This window comes from Lepidothrix coronata, unplaced genomic scaffold (assembly GCF_001604755.1).
Source record: "Lepidothrix coronata isolate B3197 unplaced genomic scaffold, Lepidothrix_coronata-1.0 Scaffold233, whole genome shotgun sequence".
Lineage (NCBI taxonomy): Eukaryota > Metazoa > Chordata > Aves > Passeriformes > Pipridae > Lepidothrix > Lepidothrix coronata.
Genome location: NW_016690413.1, coordinates 774,840 through 791,591, shown reverse-complemented (window position 1 = coordinate 791,591; position 16,752 = coordinate 774,840). Strand labels below are relative to the sequence as shown.

At 56.2% G+C, this 16,752-nt stretch overlaps 2 protein-coding genes and 2 non-coding genes across 7 annotated transcripts in view; 1 reads left to right on the top strand and 3 right to left on the bottom strand.

Annotated features, from left to right (window-relative positions):
• NDUFS7 (NADH:ubiquinone oxidoreductase core subunit S7) overlaps nucleotides 1–4,312 on the bottom strand; it is a 4,607-nt gene extending 295 nt beyond the window's left edge. The window contains exons 1-7 of the mRNA XM_017834331.1: nucleotides 4,288–4,312; nucleotides 4,070–4,106; nucleotides 3,764–3,832; nucleotides 3,309–3,423; nucleotides 979–1,158; nucleotides 860–906; nucleotides 349–437 (exon numbers count right to left, since the gene is read on the bottom strand). Coding sequence (XP_017689820.1) covers nucleotides 349–437; nucleotides 860–906; nucleotides 979–1,158; nucleotides 3,309–3,423; nucleotides 3,764–3,832; nucleotides 4,070–4,106; nucleotides 4,288–4,312 — 562 coding nt within the window. The remainder of the gene's footprint in view (nucleotides 1–348; nucleotides 438–859; nucleotides 907–978; nucleotides 1,159–3,308; nucleotides 3,424–3,763; nucleotides 3,833–4,069; nucleotides 4,107–4,287) is intronic.
• A 204-nt stretch (nucleotides 4,313–4,516) lies between these two features.
• Nucleotides 4,517–4,590, bottom strand: TRNAN-GUU. Its single transcript has one exon. It is a non-coding gene; the product is annotated as a tRNA-Asn (tRNA).
• Nucleotides 4,591–4,914: 324 nt separating this feature from the next.
• Nucleotides 4,915–4,987, top strand: TRNAF-GAA. The gene has a single exon. It is a non-coding gene; the product is annotated as a tRNA-Phe (tRNA).
• Nucleotides 4,988–5,982: 995 nt separating this feature from the next.
• Nucleotides 5,983–15,236, bottom strand: LOC108506957 (PWWP domain-containing protein MUM1). 4 transcript variants are annotated; one of them, XM_017834428.1, is made up of 15 exons: nucleotides 15,077–15,094; nucleotides 14,438–14,462; nucleotides 13,709–13,793; nucleotides 13,271–13,362; nucleotides 12,948–13,018; nucleotides 11,629–12,591; nucleotides 10,931–11,044; nucleotides 10,462–10,532; nucleotides 9,911–9,987; nucleotides 9,437–9,497; nucleotides 9,112–9,187; nucleotides 8,752–8,802; nucleotides 7,874–8,304; nucleotides 7,105–7,193; nucleotides 5,983–6,868 (listed from the first exon to the last, which is right to left on the bottom strand). In XM_017834428.1, exons 3-15 carry the CDS (start codon nucleotides 13,763–13,765, stop codon nucleotides 6,793–6,795), a joined length of 2,229 nt encoding a protein of 742 aa, XP_017689917.1. In that variant the 5' UTR covers nucleotides 13,766–13,793; nucleotides 14,438–14,462; nucleotides 15,077–15,094; the 3' UTR covers nucleotides 5,983–6,792. The 4 variants fall into 4 exon arrangements, with proteins under 4 accessions (XP_017689917.1, XP_017689916.1, XP_017689920.1 ...); XM_017834427.1 differs by lacking the exons at nucleotides 14,438–14,462; nucleotides 15,077–15,094 and adding an exon at nucleotides 15,128–15,236; XM_017834431.1 differs by lacking the exon at nucleotides 14,438–14,462 and having other exon boundaries at nucleotides 13,709–13,767; nucleotides 15,077–15,110.
• Between the last annotated feature and the right edge of the window lie 1,516 nt (nucleotides 15,237–16,752).

The window sequence follows — 16,752 nt, the reverse complement described above, 5'->3', positions numbered from 1 at the left end:
AGAGGTGACAACCCTGGGCTTTATCCCAAAGCTGTGACTTCCTCCTGGCTTTGTGGCTGGCACAGGCTGCTCGTACAGGCACGTGGTTAAAGACACTAAGTTGCTGGTGTTTTTCAAAGGAGGTCTTTATCAAAGCAATGCTTTGATTCCAGGCAAAGTGTGTCTCAACCACAGCTCGCACCTCCCACAGCCCTGACAGCGACACCACCAGCTCAGCCCTCGCTGCAACCTCGGCAGAGCTCCCTGAAGCTGCTGCAGCTTCACCAGCACAGTTTGAAACAGGAAAAGCCTCTGAAACCTCCCCCCAGCTCTGTGGGAATGCCCAGAACTCCCTCACTCCCCCCCTACCTGGCACGTAGATGTCCACGGGCACGATGCGGTCGCAGCCCCTCACCACAGAGTAGGAGTAGTGGTAGTACCCTCCACCATTGGCACAGCTGCAGGAGAGGGGCAGGGTCAGACCCCCCCAGAAGGGGGACAGGAGGTCAAGGGAAGGTGACCTCAGCAGGTGGGCACTGGCTGAGCTCCAGGGAGGGACAGGGCAGTGACACCATGGTCCTTCAGCCCTTCAGGAGCCCCGGCTGGTACGTTTTGAGCCCAATTGCAAATTCCAGGATTCTGGACATACACAAGCTCCTGGACTCTGGCAGCTGCAACCCCCTGGACCTGCCCCTGGGGGGACTGTGCAGCTCCCAGTGACTCACACACATCATTCCCAGTCAGAGGCAGCTTTACTGTCCCACTCTGCAGGGCCTCTTTAGAGAACTTAAGGGCTTGGAGTAACAAGTGAGCAAAGAATCCCCCTCCCTCCCTCTCCCTGCACACGCAGACTCCCCTCACAGGGGGTCCTGGCACCCACCTCCCCATGGACACCACGTAGCGAGGCTCGGGCATCTGGTCGTAGACCTGCGGAACAGGGATATTTGGGATCACCCCCAGGCCCCCCCGCCGGCCCCAAAGCCCCCCCGGTGCCGGTACCTTGCGCAGGGCCGGGGCCATTTTGTTGGTGAGGGTCCCTGCCACGATCATGACGTCGGCCTGGCGGGGGCTGGCGCGGAACACGACCCCGAAGCGGTCCATGTCGTAGCGGGGGGCTGCCATGTGCATCATCTCCACGGCACAGCAGGCCAGCCCGAAGGTCATGGGCCACAGGGAGCTCTGTGGGGACACGGGGACAGGGGCAGGTGACTCGTGGGGGAAGGGTCTGTGAGGGTGAAGACCCCTCCGGGGGATTCACTGCGGGGACACCAGGGCTCGTTTCGCGCAGGAGGGTTTTCCCGCCGGGAAGAGGAATCTTTCCCAGACACAGTTTTAGGTGTTTCCCCCTCCTGTGTCCCAGGGAAACTCTCCCTGGTATGAGAAGAAGGCAAGTCCTTGCAGACACGTGTGAGGGCCCCCACAGAGGGGGGCCAGGGATGATAACAGCCCTGAGGGGAACAGGGGGTGGCTCTTTCCCCAGGCCTGGTGTTTGAAATGGTTGATGTTCTTTGAGTCCTGTGTTCTCCACTTTGGAAATAAATTTTTGTCCCATCCTTCCACTGCCTGGCGTTTTGGGGGTGCCTGGGCATTGTCTGACTTCACAGAGTCCGTCAGACAGAAGGGAAATGGAACAGGAGAAGTTCAAAGTGTGGGAGAGCAAAACCCACGGCCCTGGGGCAATGGACACAGGGAGAGCTGTGGGTGCAGCCTGAGCTGCTCCCCTGCACCTCCCACGCTGCCCAAGCCACCTCAGAGCCCCCCTGGACAGGTCAGAGCCCCCCAGGGACAGCCCCGAGCCCCACACAGGCAGTGGTGGCCAGAGAAGGGCCAGCCCAGCTAAGGCAGAGCACAGTGGACCCAGGGCAGTGTCACTCGTGTCACCTTCACCCCAGGCAGAGCAGCTGCTCGGGGCAGGGGCTGGGTAAACTCCACAAAGTGCCTTTTGCTGGTGACCACAGGGCAGTTCCAGCCCACCTCCCTGCTCCACCCCCCCAACTGCTCCGTGTTCCCCCCTGGCTCCACATCCCTGCCCCTCCAGCCTCTGTCCCGCTCTGTCACCGGACCCAAATGTCACCCTCTGTCCGTGTAACTCTGCCATGGGAGCTCTGAGCCTATTTTTATCCCGAGCAGGAGGGGACTCCAGTGTTTCCCTGGATCCCAGGAGTCTGGACTCACCCGCCGGGCCCAGTTGACCAGGTCATCGAGCTTGGTGACAACATACTCGCCCCGGCTGCTGGGGACAAAGGACTTCTTCTGGACCACAGCAGAGCTCTTCTGGACCTGCACAGCGCTGCAGGGAACAGCACAGGGTGTGAGCTCCTCATCACCTCCCTGCACAATCAGCCACTGCCCTGGGGAGCCCTGATTCCCTGAGCAATCCTTGGTATGCTGGACAAGGATGGACAATCCCACACTCTCTGGGGCTGGGTTTGGGGCAGAGGGGTCTCCCCCAGGGTGGGGTCTGGTGCTCAGGCAGAGCCCCTCTGTCATACCCAGATCACAGTGGGTCCCTGGCTGCCGGTCCCCAGGGCTCACCCAGTTCCAGCTCCCCCTGGATTCCAGCGGGGGACTGAGGGGACGCCTGGCAGAGACAGGGACAGACCGACCCCACGGGGGAGGAGCTGCCTCACCTGTCTGCACGATCGGCCGCCGGCGTCTGGTGGAGCAGCTGAGCCTGAACAGGAGCCACAGCGCCGGGCCTGGGGACAGAAACACCCGGGGGNTTTTGGGGGTGCCTGGGCATTGTCTGACTTCACAGAGTCCGTCAGACAGAAGGGAAATGGAACAGGAGAAGTTCAAAGTGTGGGAGAGCAAAACCCACGGCCCTGGGGCAATGGACACAGGGAGAGCTGTGGGTGCAGCCTGAGCTGCTCCCCTGCACCTCCCACGCTGCCCAAGCCACCTCAGAGCCCCCCTGGACAGGTCAGAGCCCCCCAGGGACAGCCCCGAGCCCCACACAGGCAGTGGTGGCCAGAGAAGGGCCAGCCCAGCTAAGGCAGAGCACAGTGGACCCAGGGCAGTGTCACTCGTGTCACCTTCACCCCAGGCAGAGCAGCTGCTCGGGGCAGGGGCTGGGTAAACTCCACAAAGTGCCTTTTGCTGGTGACCACAGGGCAGTTCCAGCCCACCTCCCTGCTCCACCCCCCCAACTGCTCCGTGTTCCCCCCTGGCTCCACATCCCTGCCCCTCCAGCCTCTGTCCCGCTCTGTCACCGGACCCAAATGTCACCCTCTGTCCGTGTAACTCTGCCATGGGAGCTCTGAGCCTATTTTTATCCCGAGCAGGAGGGGACTCCAGTGTTTCCCTGGATCCCAGGAGTCTGGACTCACCCGCCGGGCCCAGTTGACCAGGTCATCGAGCTTGGTGACAACATACTCGCCCCGGCTGCTGGGGACAAAGGACTTCTTCTGGACCACAGCAGAGCTCTTCTGGACCTGCACAGCGCTGCAGGGAACAGCACAGGGTGTGAGCTCCTCATCACCTCCCTGCACAATCAGCCACTGCCCTGGGGAGCCCTGATTCCCTGAGCAATCCTTGGTATGCTGGACAAGGATGGACAATCCCACACTCTCTGGGGCTGGGTTTGGGGCAGAGGGGTCTCCCCCAGGGTGGGGTCTGGTGCTCAGGCAGAGCCCCTCTGTCATACCCAGATCACAGTGGGTCCCTGGCTGCCGGTCCCCAGGGCTCACCCAGTTCCAGCTCCCCCTGGATTCCAGCGGGGGACTGAGGGGACGCCTGGCAGAGACAGGGACAGACCGACCCCACGGGGGAGGAGCTGCCTCACCTGTCTGCACGATCGGCCGCCGGCGTCTGGTGGAGCAGCTGAGCCTGAACAGGAGCCACAGCGCCGGGCCTGGGGACAGAAACACCCGGGGGTGACACCGGGTGACACAGCTCCCCCCGCGCCCCTCCCGGGGGGCAGAACAGCCCCGGGCACGGGGCAGCCGGGGAGGAGACCCCCGCTGACCCCCCACCCCGGGGCCCTCCGGCACGGGGGAGCCGCTCAGACGCGGGCTGGCGGCCCCATCAAGGGCTGGGCTCCCACCTCCCGGACCCCCCGCACCCCCTCCCCGCCGTTCCCGGCGCTCACCGCCAGCCCAGCGCGCCGTGCCCGGGCAGCCGCAGACCTGCAAGAGAGGACGGGAGAGCTCAGCCCGGCCGGGGCCGCGGCGGAGCCCCCTCAGGGGTCCGTGTGGGCTCAGTCCCCGCGCGGAGGGCGGGTCCCGGTCCCTGTCCGCGTGCCCCGGCGGCTGTCGCGGTGCCCGTTCCCGCCCCGCTCCCGCCCCGTGTCGCCCCGTCCCCGCTCACGGCCCAGCGCCGCCGCCGCCGCCATTTCCCGCAGCCCTTCACGCAACCTCTGCGCGCGGTGCGCCCCCAAAAGGGGTCCGGCGCGCGCCGCCCCAGCGCTCCGGCGGGGAACGCGCGCCCCGGGCCCGACCGTTCCGGGGGCCCCCGCCGGCCCCGCGGTAAAACGGCACCGGGCGGGGCCGGGGCGGCCCCGGGATCGCGGGATCGCGGCAGGAAAAGGACAGGCGGCCGTCCCTGGGTGGGCTCGAACCACCAACCTTTCGGTTAACAGCCGAACGCGCTAACCGATTGCGCCACAGAGACCGCGCTGCCGCCGCCCCCCTGTCCCGCGTCTCCCGTGTCCGTGTGTCCCTCCGTGTCCTTTGTCCATGTCCACATGTGCCCCCCTGTCCCACGTGTCCCCGAGTGTCCCCCCGTGTCCCCTATCCATGTGCCGTGTCCCCCCTGTCCCGTATCCATGCCCCGTGTCCCATATCCCTGTCATGTCCCCCCGTGTTCCGTGTCCCATATCCATGTCCCATATCCATGTCCCGTGTCCCGTATCCACGTCCCTATCCCGTATCCCTGTCCCGTGTCCCCGCGCGGCCCCGGCGCTGACGGCCGGGGGGGGCGGAGCGGGGCCGTGCAGCCGAAATAGCTCAGCTGGGAGAGCGTTAGACTGAAGATCTAAAGGTCCCTGGTTCGATCCCGGGTTTCGGCAGAAGCTTCTTTTCCTGCCGGGCTCGCCCCGCAGAAGGGGTGTTTTCACCCCAAAAACGCTGCTCCCGGTTGTTTTAACATTCCTGGAAATACACACACCCGGACAGGGATGGGTGACACTGTGAGATGTGACACTGGACTAATAAATAATATTTATTAAATAAATTAATAATAAGTAAGTTAATGACCTGAGTGTTGAGGAGGCAGCTGAGGTGAGGGAATGTGCATTAATTAACACTGGACAGTCACTAACAAGCAGACTGAGCCCGTTTCAAATAGAGAACAAGAACAGAAACCAGCAAGTTCATTTTCCTGCTCTCAGCCCTGTGATTAATAGCAAGGAACCAAGACACCAGCACACAATACTACAGGCTCATCTGATACGTAAAAACAACATTCACCTGATGTAAAATGGGGTGGAAGCACCTCCCTGAGCACCAACCACCACAGATTAAAATATGAAATCAAACCAGGGGTATGATAAATCAGGATTATCCCTGGGAGTGTCCAAGGCCAGGTTGGACGGGGCTTGGAGCAACCTGGGCTGGTGGAAGGTGTCCCTGCCTGTGGCAGGGGTGGGAGTGGGTGGGTTTTAAGGTCCTTCCAACCCAAACCATTCCAGGATTCCATGACTGGGGTGAAGGCAGGGAGAAGTGGGAGTTCTGCTTCCGTGCACTGGTGTGGAGAAGGATTCTCACAGCGCTGGAGGGATTTTCGTGGAGAAAGGAACACGGGGTTGATGTAAAGGAATCACCTCAGAGCACCTGGAGCAGCACCTGGATCAAGGGCAGGAAACCCCATCCCAGCCTCTCACTTCCACAGGGGAAGTGCCACTCACAGCTCCCAGTCAACTCCACAAACCCCTCATTCATTTATCCCATCCCCTAAAACTCATTATCCCTCCTCACAAGTTTTAATAAAACCCTCCCTTCCTGTTCCATTCCTGTAATTGAGGTATTTGAGATAAGGGGAATGAGGATTCCATAGTGAAACTCGTTAGAGAGCACAGAGCAATTAAAAGTGTAATTAAAATATATTCAGATAATTACTGGAGCCAGAATAGACATCTGGATCCCAATTTAAACTTCTTCATTTCAAATCATCTTGGGTTTTATTGGACAAGCACAGAGATCCCATTTCATTATCATGAAGAAACCATAATCAGGGGGTTTTATCTATCATTTATCATTGTTTATCATTAATTAGTTCTTGGTGACACTGATTCCACGTGCCCACAGCTCCAGCGAAGCTGGGCAGGATCAATTTGAGAATTTAAACGAGAAAAAGCCAATTAAAAGCCCCCCTAAATTCTCGGCCTCAGAAGAGCCAACAGACCAGCATTCCAACGGGTCGCTGCTCCAGGGAAAGGGAATGGTTTTGTTCAAGCAAACCTGGATTCCCTCCCCGGGGAACCTCAGCTGTCCTAACAACACAGACCCAAAGCCTCGTGACTCAGGTTGCAGCACTGGGCACCAACTTTATTTCCCACACTCGGAGGCAGGGGAAGCAGGAGGGGGGAGCCCGCCGGGCCCCGCTGGCTGCACAGGGAGCAGGCCCTGCTCGGGGACAGCCCTGCCCGGGGCAGACGTTTGGCTAAAACAGCCCCCACGGCACCGGGGGTCGGGGCAGGGGCACGGGGGGACGGGACGGCGGCGTTGGCAGCAGCTGGGCACGGGGGGGCCACGGGGAGCGGGAGGGCTGAGACCAGAGCAGCTTTTGGGGGGCACACACAGGGACTCGGGAAAGAATTGCACGTTTATACAAATCACCACTGGCTGTTTGCACCCGGGGGGGGGCCACCAACCCTCAGCTCTCCTCAGGCTCCAGGGTCGACTTGAGCTTCTTCCAGGCCCGGATCTGTTCATCAAACAGCTCTCTCTCCCTGAAAGGAAAAATATGGAAGCTTTTAGGCAGACCCGGACGTCTTTGGATGATCTGGACAATTTGAAGTCTGCAGGGTTGGAGGAGCTCAGCCAGAACGTTTTCCATGTCTAATCCTTTGTTTCTGACCCCCAGAGGAGGGAGGACATGGAGCTCCCCTGTCCTTACGCTCAACATCTTCCTGCACAAGCAGTAAATTGGTAAAAAAACCTCAGGGGATACTGAAAACAAAAATACCTTTTGGTCACAGGTGGTCCTTTAATGTACTTCTCTTCTGCCTTCTTGTAGTCGATGTCATACACGGCAGCAATGGCGTAGATAATGGCCTAGAAAGGCATTTAATTCATTTACAATCATTAAACAAAACAAAAGTCACGACCAGGGATTTGAAGCTGCCTCAGGTGAGCACGTTCTGAGAAAAGGGTTCCTCGATCACTTAGAAAACTTGGATGAAACTGCTCATTGCGTGCCTGAAATTCTTAAATAAATGATACAAACTAGTCCTGTATCATCCCCAGGGGAGTGTTTTTATCCCCAGACTAAGATATTCTTCACAGTAATTTTGCTTCTACACAAGTTAATGTTCTCCTGGGAAAATTCCTGTGACGAACAGAAAAACATCTGAAACAACCACAAAACCAGCAAACCCATCCCCCTCCCCCCACTCACACGCACAAAGGACCAAGAAAACCCTGAGAACTTGCCAAATTAAAATAAAAACCCCAAAACAAAGCTTTGAACCATTTCAGGAGTAATTAAAACACACCAGAAAATGATCATTCTGCCTTTAAAAGCAACCAACCACTCAAATCAAATCATCTCCTTTCTTGCTTAAAAGTCGGCATTTCAGTGACTCAGGCTGTGGGCAGGTGGGAGTGTTCCCGCTCAGCTCAGCTCTGGGAACTCTCCCCAGGTCATTCCTCAGGACTCACAGCACACCAAGCTCACAAATAACAGGAATTATTCATTCCCTCCCTGTCCCTGTCCCTGTTCCCTGTTCCCTGACCTCAGGCAGCAGCACGTCCGAGATGAATTTGATGCCGTCCCCCAGGATCTGGCGCAGGTTCGTCGTGTCCATCTCCCTGTAAACCTCCTTCAGGTAATCAAACACCAGCTCCAGCTGCTCCTCATCCTCCAGGTAGGTCTCCACACGGGTCACGTACCAGTAGGAATTGAGGAATTTCTTCAGCCAGCGGGATTTTTTCCCGCTTTTCAAGATCCCCCGGAGATGTTCCTCTGCCCCTTTTGTTTTCACTATGAATTCCACGAGTTTTTTGTTCTCCCTGTCCCTGGCTGCTCTGCTCCTGTCTGGAAGGAGCCTCCTCAGGGGCTTCTGGGGGGAATTTTCCAAGGAAGACTCTCCAAGATCCTCCTCTGCCGTGCTGGGGAAGGTCATTTCCACCTCACCCTGGTGTCCCTGTTTCCTCACTGGGTAGCCTGAAACAAAGGCCACAGGCATTTCTATTTAAATATACAAAGGGCCCTCACATCCATAATTACATACATAAATAGAAAATAAAGAACTTTATTGGTAAGAGAGAATTTTTTCTTCCTTCCTTAGCAAAGGGGTTAAAAAACCACCACTAAAATCTTCATTTGCCTTAAAAAAAAAAGATTAAGGAGTTGCCTCTGACAAGAAGTCTACAACGTGAAGGAACCAGTTACAACTCCAACTATTCTGATTCCACGACCTGATTACCTTGAACCATCCATATTTATTTACCTTAATTAAAAACTTCATTAAAACCTTAATTGCAACGATGGTATGTTGTGAATTTAAGGGCAGCCCCTCTCTGGGTCTGGTGCCAAACTCACTCGTGTGTAAATGCTGGAGTTAAATTTACCAAAGTGAGAAAAAACGAGAAAAGTGATGAATTCACTCACTGATGTCGGCGGCGAGATACTCCAGGAAGGAGCCGGTGAAGGAATGACAACCTGAAAACCCAAAACAGGGGTTATTTACCACTTATTTACTTATTTACCACTTCCATTCAGCCCAGGAATCAAAGCTGGCAGTTTGGGGTTACCCTTTTCCTGAGGGATACTGGGATGGCTGCCCAGGGAAGCTGTGGCTGCCCCATCCCTGGAAGTGTCCCAGGCCAGGTTGGACGGGGCTTGGAGCCACCTGGGCTGGTGGAAGGTGGCCCTGCCCGTGGCAGGGGGTGGCACTGGGTGGGCTTCGAGGTCCTTCCCACCCGTTCCAGTCTGGGATTCCACGGCTGAGATCAGCTGAGCCCTCCTTACCCACTCGGACCCAGTAGTCCCGGATGAGCTGGAGGCACCACTCGATCTCCTGGGGATAGTTCTCCTTGGCTCGTTCCTGCAAAACAGGAAAATATGTGAAACAGCCCCAAAAGGAGCAGCTTTGCAGGAGTTCCACTCTCAGACACCAACCAGGTCACAGAAATGGTTAATAATCATGAATCCACTCCTGCCATGGCTGTCCCAGGGATGAGAGCAGCTTTGGGGGGTGCCAAGCCCCACCACACTCCTCCCCTGGTGGAGGTATTCCCTGTATTCCCACTAGATTCTCCCAACCCCTGCAGTTCCACGTTTGTGGGATACTCACAATGAGCTCCTGCTTCTCTTCACAGTCAAAGTGCTTCAGGGTCTTCAGAGACACCGAAAAACTTAAGGAAACACAGTTAGAGGTGCAACTCAACTGCCTCATTTCCCTGTTTATTTTATTGCCCAGGAGTGCAGGTTTTACCAGTTTTGGTTTTCAGACTAAGTGAAAAACTGTGGAATCTTTTAACCAAACACCTGGTTTAGAACAAAGCTAAAGGCAGGTTGTGTTTCCAGGAAGTTTGGGCAGCACAAGTAAAACACTGGCTGTGTCCCAGGGCCTCTCTTTTTCTTCTGTTCTTAATTCCTCAGCCCTGCCCCTGGACATGGACCTGCCTCAACCTGCAACCCTCCCCTGCCCCAGCCCCTCCTCCCCGATCAACCCGAAGGGATTGTCCTCGCCCTGCACCAGGAAATGGGCACAGAACACACAGTAACAGAAACTGGAAGTTCAGGATGTGACTGAAGTCCACTTTACCCTTTCTTCTTCTCGTTTGTGGTCCCATCTATGAAGAGCACACAGGCCCTCCGGGGCTTCCGCTTCACTGTTTTCACCTGGGGACAGAAAACAGCCTCGTTTAGGCTCCAAAAATCCCAAACCCTGACAAAGCACAGACATTTTCCATGGATATCTGACACCCCACACTTCATTTTTTCTTATTTGTGCAACTTCCTTTACTACACAAATACGAAAAATTGAACTGGAAGGAGTAACCAGTTACCCCAAGGGAGCACTTTCATTGCACAAGGACCATCCCCTTTCTTGGTAGTTGGGAAGAAGGTCCTATTCCATGGCACAGGACGATCCTCTGCTCTGGTATAAACAGGTGTGAGTTAACCACACTGACTTTTTATGTGGTTTTGTCAGACGTAATTTCACTTCTACGAGCTCTGGAACTTTTCTACTGGAAGATCTTTAACATTTCCAGCTCTTACGTGAGTGAGGAAGGGCAAAAGCCACTCCAGAACTGGCAAACTGCTCCTTTTCAGCAGGATAACGGGATATCAGCAGGCAGGAGCTGCTCTTACCACTGCTGGCCAGTAGGGATACCGCCGGAACTTGCACCACACCAGCATCCCCTCCTCGATGGACTGGGGCACTAAGGTGGGAAATAAAAAGGAAACTGGCTTCAAAAATCAGTGGGACAACACAGATCTCACCCTCTCTTGTCCATCTCCAGGCTGTTTCTCCAGGAGAAACTCCAGCAGTTTCTCTTCAGTGCTTTCACAGGTTTCATCTGAGGTGACAGGGCAGCAGCATCCCCCCAAAATGCGGCACAGGGGCTTCTGAACAGAAACTCAGGAATTTCAGGCCCAGGCCCTTGCCCAGTTTCACAGGGATTTACATTCCATGCTGCAGCAAGAAGGCTGAGGCATCCAGGAAGTGCACTTTATGCCAAGCTTGGACACAGCTGGATTCCCTCCTGGGCAGGTCGGGTCTCACCCCCAGGGCTGAGCAAACTGTGAGGAACCTCCCCCAGGGGTGCTGATGTCTCACCTTGACAGGACAGAACACAGGGAAAATCCTCCTCCTCTTCATCTGCCAGAGGTGAGAGTGGAGGGAAACTCTCCGAGGAAACTGCCCTTGAGGACATCCCAGAGGGATCCAGCCCTGCCAAGAGCAGCAAGAACCAGGGGCTGTAAGTGTGGGGAGGGACTGGAACAGGATCAGCTCCAGAGCAGGTGAGACACACCTGAGTGTGACCCCCAGGGGACACAGGGTCTGTCCCACCTGTGTGAGTGACCCAGAGCACCACAAATCACTGTGACACAAAGGTCTGCCACCCCTGCACACTCTTAATCAGGAAAAAGCCTGATAATGTGGATAAAAGAGGAAAAGGGGAAGCAATAAGACTGATTTTGGGCCTCTGCAACAACCTGCTCACTGCTCGTTTAAAAACATCATTTAATCTCAACTAATTAGAGCAGCAGGGAAAATAAGTGTGAACTCAAAGGGCAGCAATTGCAGCTGAATACAGCTTTCCATGGATAACCCTAAGTAATTCCAGACAAGCCAAGTGCCACCCCATCACCAAAGGCATCAGCACTTTTGCTTCTCCAAAACTTGAACCAAAAGGAATTAAATCAGCAATTCGAGACCCACATTCCCAAAAGCAAAGCAAGATTCCAAGATGAGTTACAGTGCTCGACACCCACACAGGACAAAGGTTTCCCTTCCCCAGGGGATCTGCCCACCTTCATCTTCCTCAGAGTCAGGCAGCTGCATCTGCTTTGCTTTATTCCCAGCCAGGGGTGAAGGATCCTTGTTTTCCTGCTCTTGAGGCTGAGGGAAGGCACCAGAAGGCCCAGGTGAGGATCCAGAGTGGTTCCTGCATTTCCTGTCTCTGCCCGAGGCCACACCTGCCCCATCCAGCTGTTTTCCACCCTCTGCCTTTCTCCTTCCATCCAGCTGCTTTGCCAGGCTCTCACTCTCACTGCTGATGCTTTTCTCCAACTCATCCGAGGCGTTTTCACCAGAGGAATCCAGGAATGTCCTTCCAGGTTGGGTTCCAGTCCTTTGGGCAGGTTCCACGGTGCCAGATTTAGAGGGGACAGGCAGAGACCCCTCCTCAGGGGGCAGCTGTGCTTGGCCCTGGGGGGAATCATCCCTGCATGATCTTTTCCTTCCTTGCTGACTTTTCCCCTCCTTTGTCTTAAGGGAGACTTTACTCCCTGGTTTGGGTGGGATTTTCCTCTGTCTCGGTGATGATTTCGGTCGTGGTACTTTGCAGTTGTGACTGGCAGGGGCTGGGGCATCACTCAGGTCCCTGGGACCACATCTGGAAGGGTTAATTCCAGCTCCACAGGCTTTGGCAGGGCTGGTTCCAGCTCCACGGGCTTTGCTGCTCTCCCCTGACGGGACGGAGCCTCCCAGGAGCCGCGTTCTCGTGGCACCCCTCAGGTTACAGTTCCTCCCCGGATCCCTTTTACCCTTGGCAGCCTCAGGCTGCGGCTTTGCAGAGCGAGAGCGCCACAAACTGCGGGAGGGGGCGGCTGGGGGAGACCCCACACTCCTGTCCCGGGAGAACTCGGGGTTTGGCCCTTCTGCAGGTGGTGCCTGTCTGCCTGAGTCACTTTGGGTGAGGATATCCAGGGCAATTTTAAGGGAACAGCGATACTGCAGCTCCTCCACAGCCTCACTCACGTTGTTCTTTTGCTCTGATGAAGAAGAATATTCAGTAAATGCAATGATCTTCATTATTGTAGGTGCAATTTCTAACACTGGAATCATCCGTGATTCTTAAGGCAAAGGACAGAGACACACAAAGACCAGTTTTGAGGGAAATGCACATTTCTTCATCATTCCCACCAAAAAACTGCCACAGGGAAGAGGAAAATGATCACGTTTAACCTATTTTCCAATTTTATGGATGGAAAAGGAGGAAAGAAAGGTGAAAAAAAGCTCCTCAAAACTACGTAAGTGAAATACAGAGCTATTCTCCCCCAGGCTGAGATTCTGTGTCTGTTTTACACCTGGAATAGAGGCAAAGCAGCACATTTTGGCCCCTGCTCACCCAGGCTGGAGGCAATGGCCTTGATCCGCTCCTCTGTCAGTGGAACAGCGTTTGCAGAGCTCACACTGACCCTGAAACACAACAGAGCTCACTGGAACCAGCACAGAGAACACCCCCAACACAACAACTCTGCTCTCAGCCACCAATAAACCCAACATACTCATCCCCCCAGACCTGTCCTTGTGAGGGTCAAACACCTAAACCCTCTGTAAATCCACGATCCCACCTCACAGGAATCCTCAGGTGAAGGGATTCCTTTTTTCCCCCCTCTTTTTTTTAACATCTTAGAATGCAAACACGTGGCAGGAACAAGGATACTCAACTGCTTCTCCAAGCCCAGTATCTCAGCTTTAAATCCCATCTTCGTCGTGGTGCCGACATGAGCGCTCCCAGCAACTCCAGGTTTGCACAGAACCTACACAAAAATACTTATTTAAAATCCTTATCCGACAGATCTGACATCAAAACATTTTTATAGGAACAGCCTGACAGTCCTTGGCAGCTGGCTGCAGCCTTAGGATCATGGAATCATGGAATGGTTTGGATTGGAAGGGACCTTCAAGCCCATCCAGTGCCACCCCCTGCCATGGGCAGGGACACCTCCCACTCTCCCAGATTGCTCCAGGCCCCGTCCAATCTGGCCCTGGACACTTCCCAGTGTGAAACTGGGCAAGTACAAACATGTCCACTGGGAGCTTTCACTCCTTTTCTGCTCCATTTCATCCCGTCCCAAGTGCTATCCACAAACACTCCCTCGTTACCTTGGCTGGCCACAAACGCCTCTTCCACTTGCAGAGAACAAACTCTGGGTCGGCCATGGCTGAAAAAGGGCAATTCCAGTGTCCTCTGAGGAAAAAAGGGAATAAAGGAGTCATCCACCTTAGTCCACTTTTGTCTTTATCTTTCTAAAGAAACACAGGGCTTAATCAAACACATTATTAAAGTTATTATTGTTTTAGCTTTGGGATCACTGCAGTGATGTTACCCTGCACCATTCTTCAAAACCGTATTTTTAAATTCCATTTCTCTGTAGTTCGCCCAGAGAAGCTGTGGCTGCTCCATCCCTGGAAGTGTCCAAGGCCAGCCTGGAGCAACCAGGTCTAGAGGAAGGTGTCCCTGCCCACGGCGGTGGAACTGGATGGGCATTTAAGTCCCCTCCGACCCAAACCATTCCAAGGTTCAATAATTCCATCATTCCAGGAACACGAGCGGGTCTCACCGGGTGAGGACGACACTGTCACAAATTAACCAAGGCAACCGCGGGCCTGCCCAACCCACACCTCCCTGCGACCAAACCCTGGAAACAGCGATTCACACCCTAAAACTGGGCATTTACACCCTAAAAACGGCTCGCTAGACCGACTTTCATATCCAGCTCGGTGCCGGTTTTTACGCGCGATTCGCGGCGATAACCCGAGCGAAGGGGCCGCGGAGCCCTCGGGGGCTTCAGGAAAGCCCCGCTAAGGACGAGGAAGCCCCGCCGTACTCACCAGGCCGATCCTGGGGGGCCGCGGGCTCCGGGCAGGGAGGAAGGGCCGTTAACACCGCCCGGAACGGGACCCACCGGCCCCGCCCGACCCCCCAAACCGCCCCCGGACTCCCAGACACCCCCGGGGAGGGACCCCAGAACCGCCCGGGCAGGGAAGGAGCCCCCCACCCCACACCCCGGGGAGGGGAACGATGAGACGCCTCCCCAAACCCCGATGAGGGGAGGGTCGGGACCCCCCCAAAACCCGGGGAGGGACCTCTAAACTCCCCCGGTGAGGGGAGGGACGAAATCCCCCCCCCAAAAAAAACGGGGAGGGGAGGGACGGGAACTCCCGATCCGTCGGTGAGGGGAGAGGAGGGTCGGGACCCCCCAACCCCTGCGAGGGGAAGGACGGGCTGCCCGCCCGCCCCGCTGCCCGCTGAGGGGAGGGTCGGGACCCCCTCGCTCTCCCTGCTGAGAGAAGGGACGGGACCGCCAAATTCCCCCTGCCCGCCGTCCCGGTGAGCGGAGAGACCCCCAATCCCCCCTCGCCCCCTCAGAGCGGACGGACCCCCAATCCCCCCTCACCCCCTCAGAGCGGACGGACCCCCAGCCCCCCCTCACCCCCTCAGAACGGACGGACCCCCAGCCCCCCCCTCACCCCCAGGTCCCCTCGGCCCGCGGCGGGGCGGGGGGGGGGGGGGGTCGTTACCGTGCGCGCTCCCGACACTGCCGCGCGCGCCGCCCGCCACATGAGGCACTGCGCATGCGCCGCCCGACCGCCCCTCCCCTGGTCCCGCCCCTGGCTCCACGTCGACCAATCAGCGAGCGCCGCCTGTCGCGCCGGCCCCGCCCCTCCCCTTCCCCGCCGCCGCCAAAACACGGTGCGCCGCAGCCAATGGGAGCGAGCGCTGCGCCGCTCGCCCCGCCTGCCCTCTCCTCCTATTGGAGAGTTCGCGGCAGGCCCCGCCTACTCCGAGGGGAGGGCGGGCGGTGCTGCGGCACGGGAGCGGACCGGTGACGTCATTGCCATGTGTGACGTCATTGCCATGTGTGACGTTATCAAGTTCCGGCCTATGAACGGTTTGGGCTCGAAGGGACTTGGCAGCTCCTCCGCTCCCACCCGAGCTGAGGCTGCCCCAGCCCGGAGAGTGCCCGAGGCCAGGCTGGACAGGGCTTGGAGCAACCTGGTCCATGGGAGGTGTCCCTGCCCGCGGGACCGGTGATCCTTAAAGCCCCTTCCCACCCAAACCACCCCGTGGCAGTTTTTAGCCCTGTTTTTTTCCGAGGGTAACAGTGAAAAGGCAGCCCACGCTCTGATGTTTGATACTTTATTGGCTGTCTCTACTTCGTTATGAACACCTTGATACCAGAACTGTCACCACTACACTGGAGCAGTTACTCAAACGCACTCTGCAAACAGCAACAGACCCAAATGCACCTCCGCGGGCTTTACTCCCAGGAGCACATTTTTCCTACCTTTAAGTACGGATACCTGTGGAATAGTTGTTAACATAAGAGGCAAACTCCTGTTTTTGCTCCCAGCTTCCTCCCCCCACCCCGTGCTTTCCACCACTGGAGACACTTTGTGTAATTTATTTTTTTGTTACCTCACTGAAACCTTAATTCCCACTTTTCTGCGGGATTGGGAATGTTCAGCAATGTCACTCAGCCATTCCCAGCACCAGCCCCTGCTTCCCAGGCTCTGGGGGTGCCGAGCACTCCAGCCTGGTCCTGCAAGGTGCTTTAATCAGTATTTCATGTCAAAGGATATAAAACAGTCTTTAAAACCCGGGTTAATAAACAACAAGGTTCAAGGTGGGGTTCCGGTCCCGCTGGAGCACACGGAGACAACACGGAGCTGGAAGGACACACCAAGGGTGGGACAGAGACTGGAGATGAGAACACACTGCAAAGGTCAGCCCTCGGTATTAGAAAAAGGAGAGAAAAAACTTGCCCCTGCTGCAAAATGCGAAGAAAAAGGGATAATTTCCTGGTGCTGCAGCATCCCACGGGCTCAGCGTCCACATCCTCCCCCGTGACATCCCACACAGGGACAACTCAGTTAAAAAAAGTCCAGTTCTGCTCAAGACATAATATTTTTCCAAGTAAAAACCCCCCTTGAACATCCTATTTCTCCTCTGTATTTGGCCTTACAAGCTCCCTAAACATCACTGAGCTCCACACGGCGGATCAGCCCTTCCATGGAGCCCTTTTGATTTCTGCTTGTGCTGCAAACAAACACAAAATCCTTGTGCCATGTTTTCCTCCCGTGCCCTGCTGACCCTGCTCTGTCACCCCTGGGCCCGTCACCGCGGCTTCAGCTTCGGCAAAACA

Bases quoted from the DNA above. Each gene is read 5' to 3' on its own strand.
- LOC108506957 (XM_017834427.1), bottom strand. From the start codon at position 15,183: ATGCGCAGTGCCTCATGTGGCGGGCGGCGCGCGCGGCAGTGTCGGGAG. The intron at 13,363-13,708 runs GTAACGAGGGAG...ATTTTTGTGTAG, and splicing joins GGCGTTTGTGGCCAGCCAAG to GTTCTGTGCAAACCTGGAGT. The intron at 7,194-7,873 runs GTCAGGGAACAG...ATGCCTTTCTAG, and splicing joins CGGACGTGCTGCTGCCTGAG to GCCATTATCTACGCCATTGC.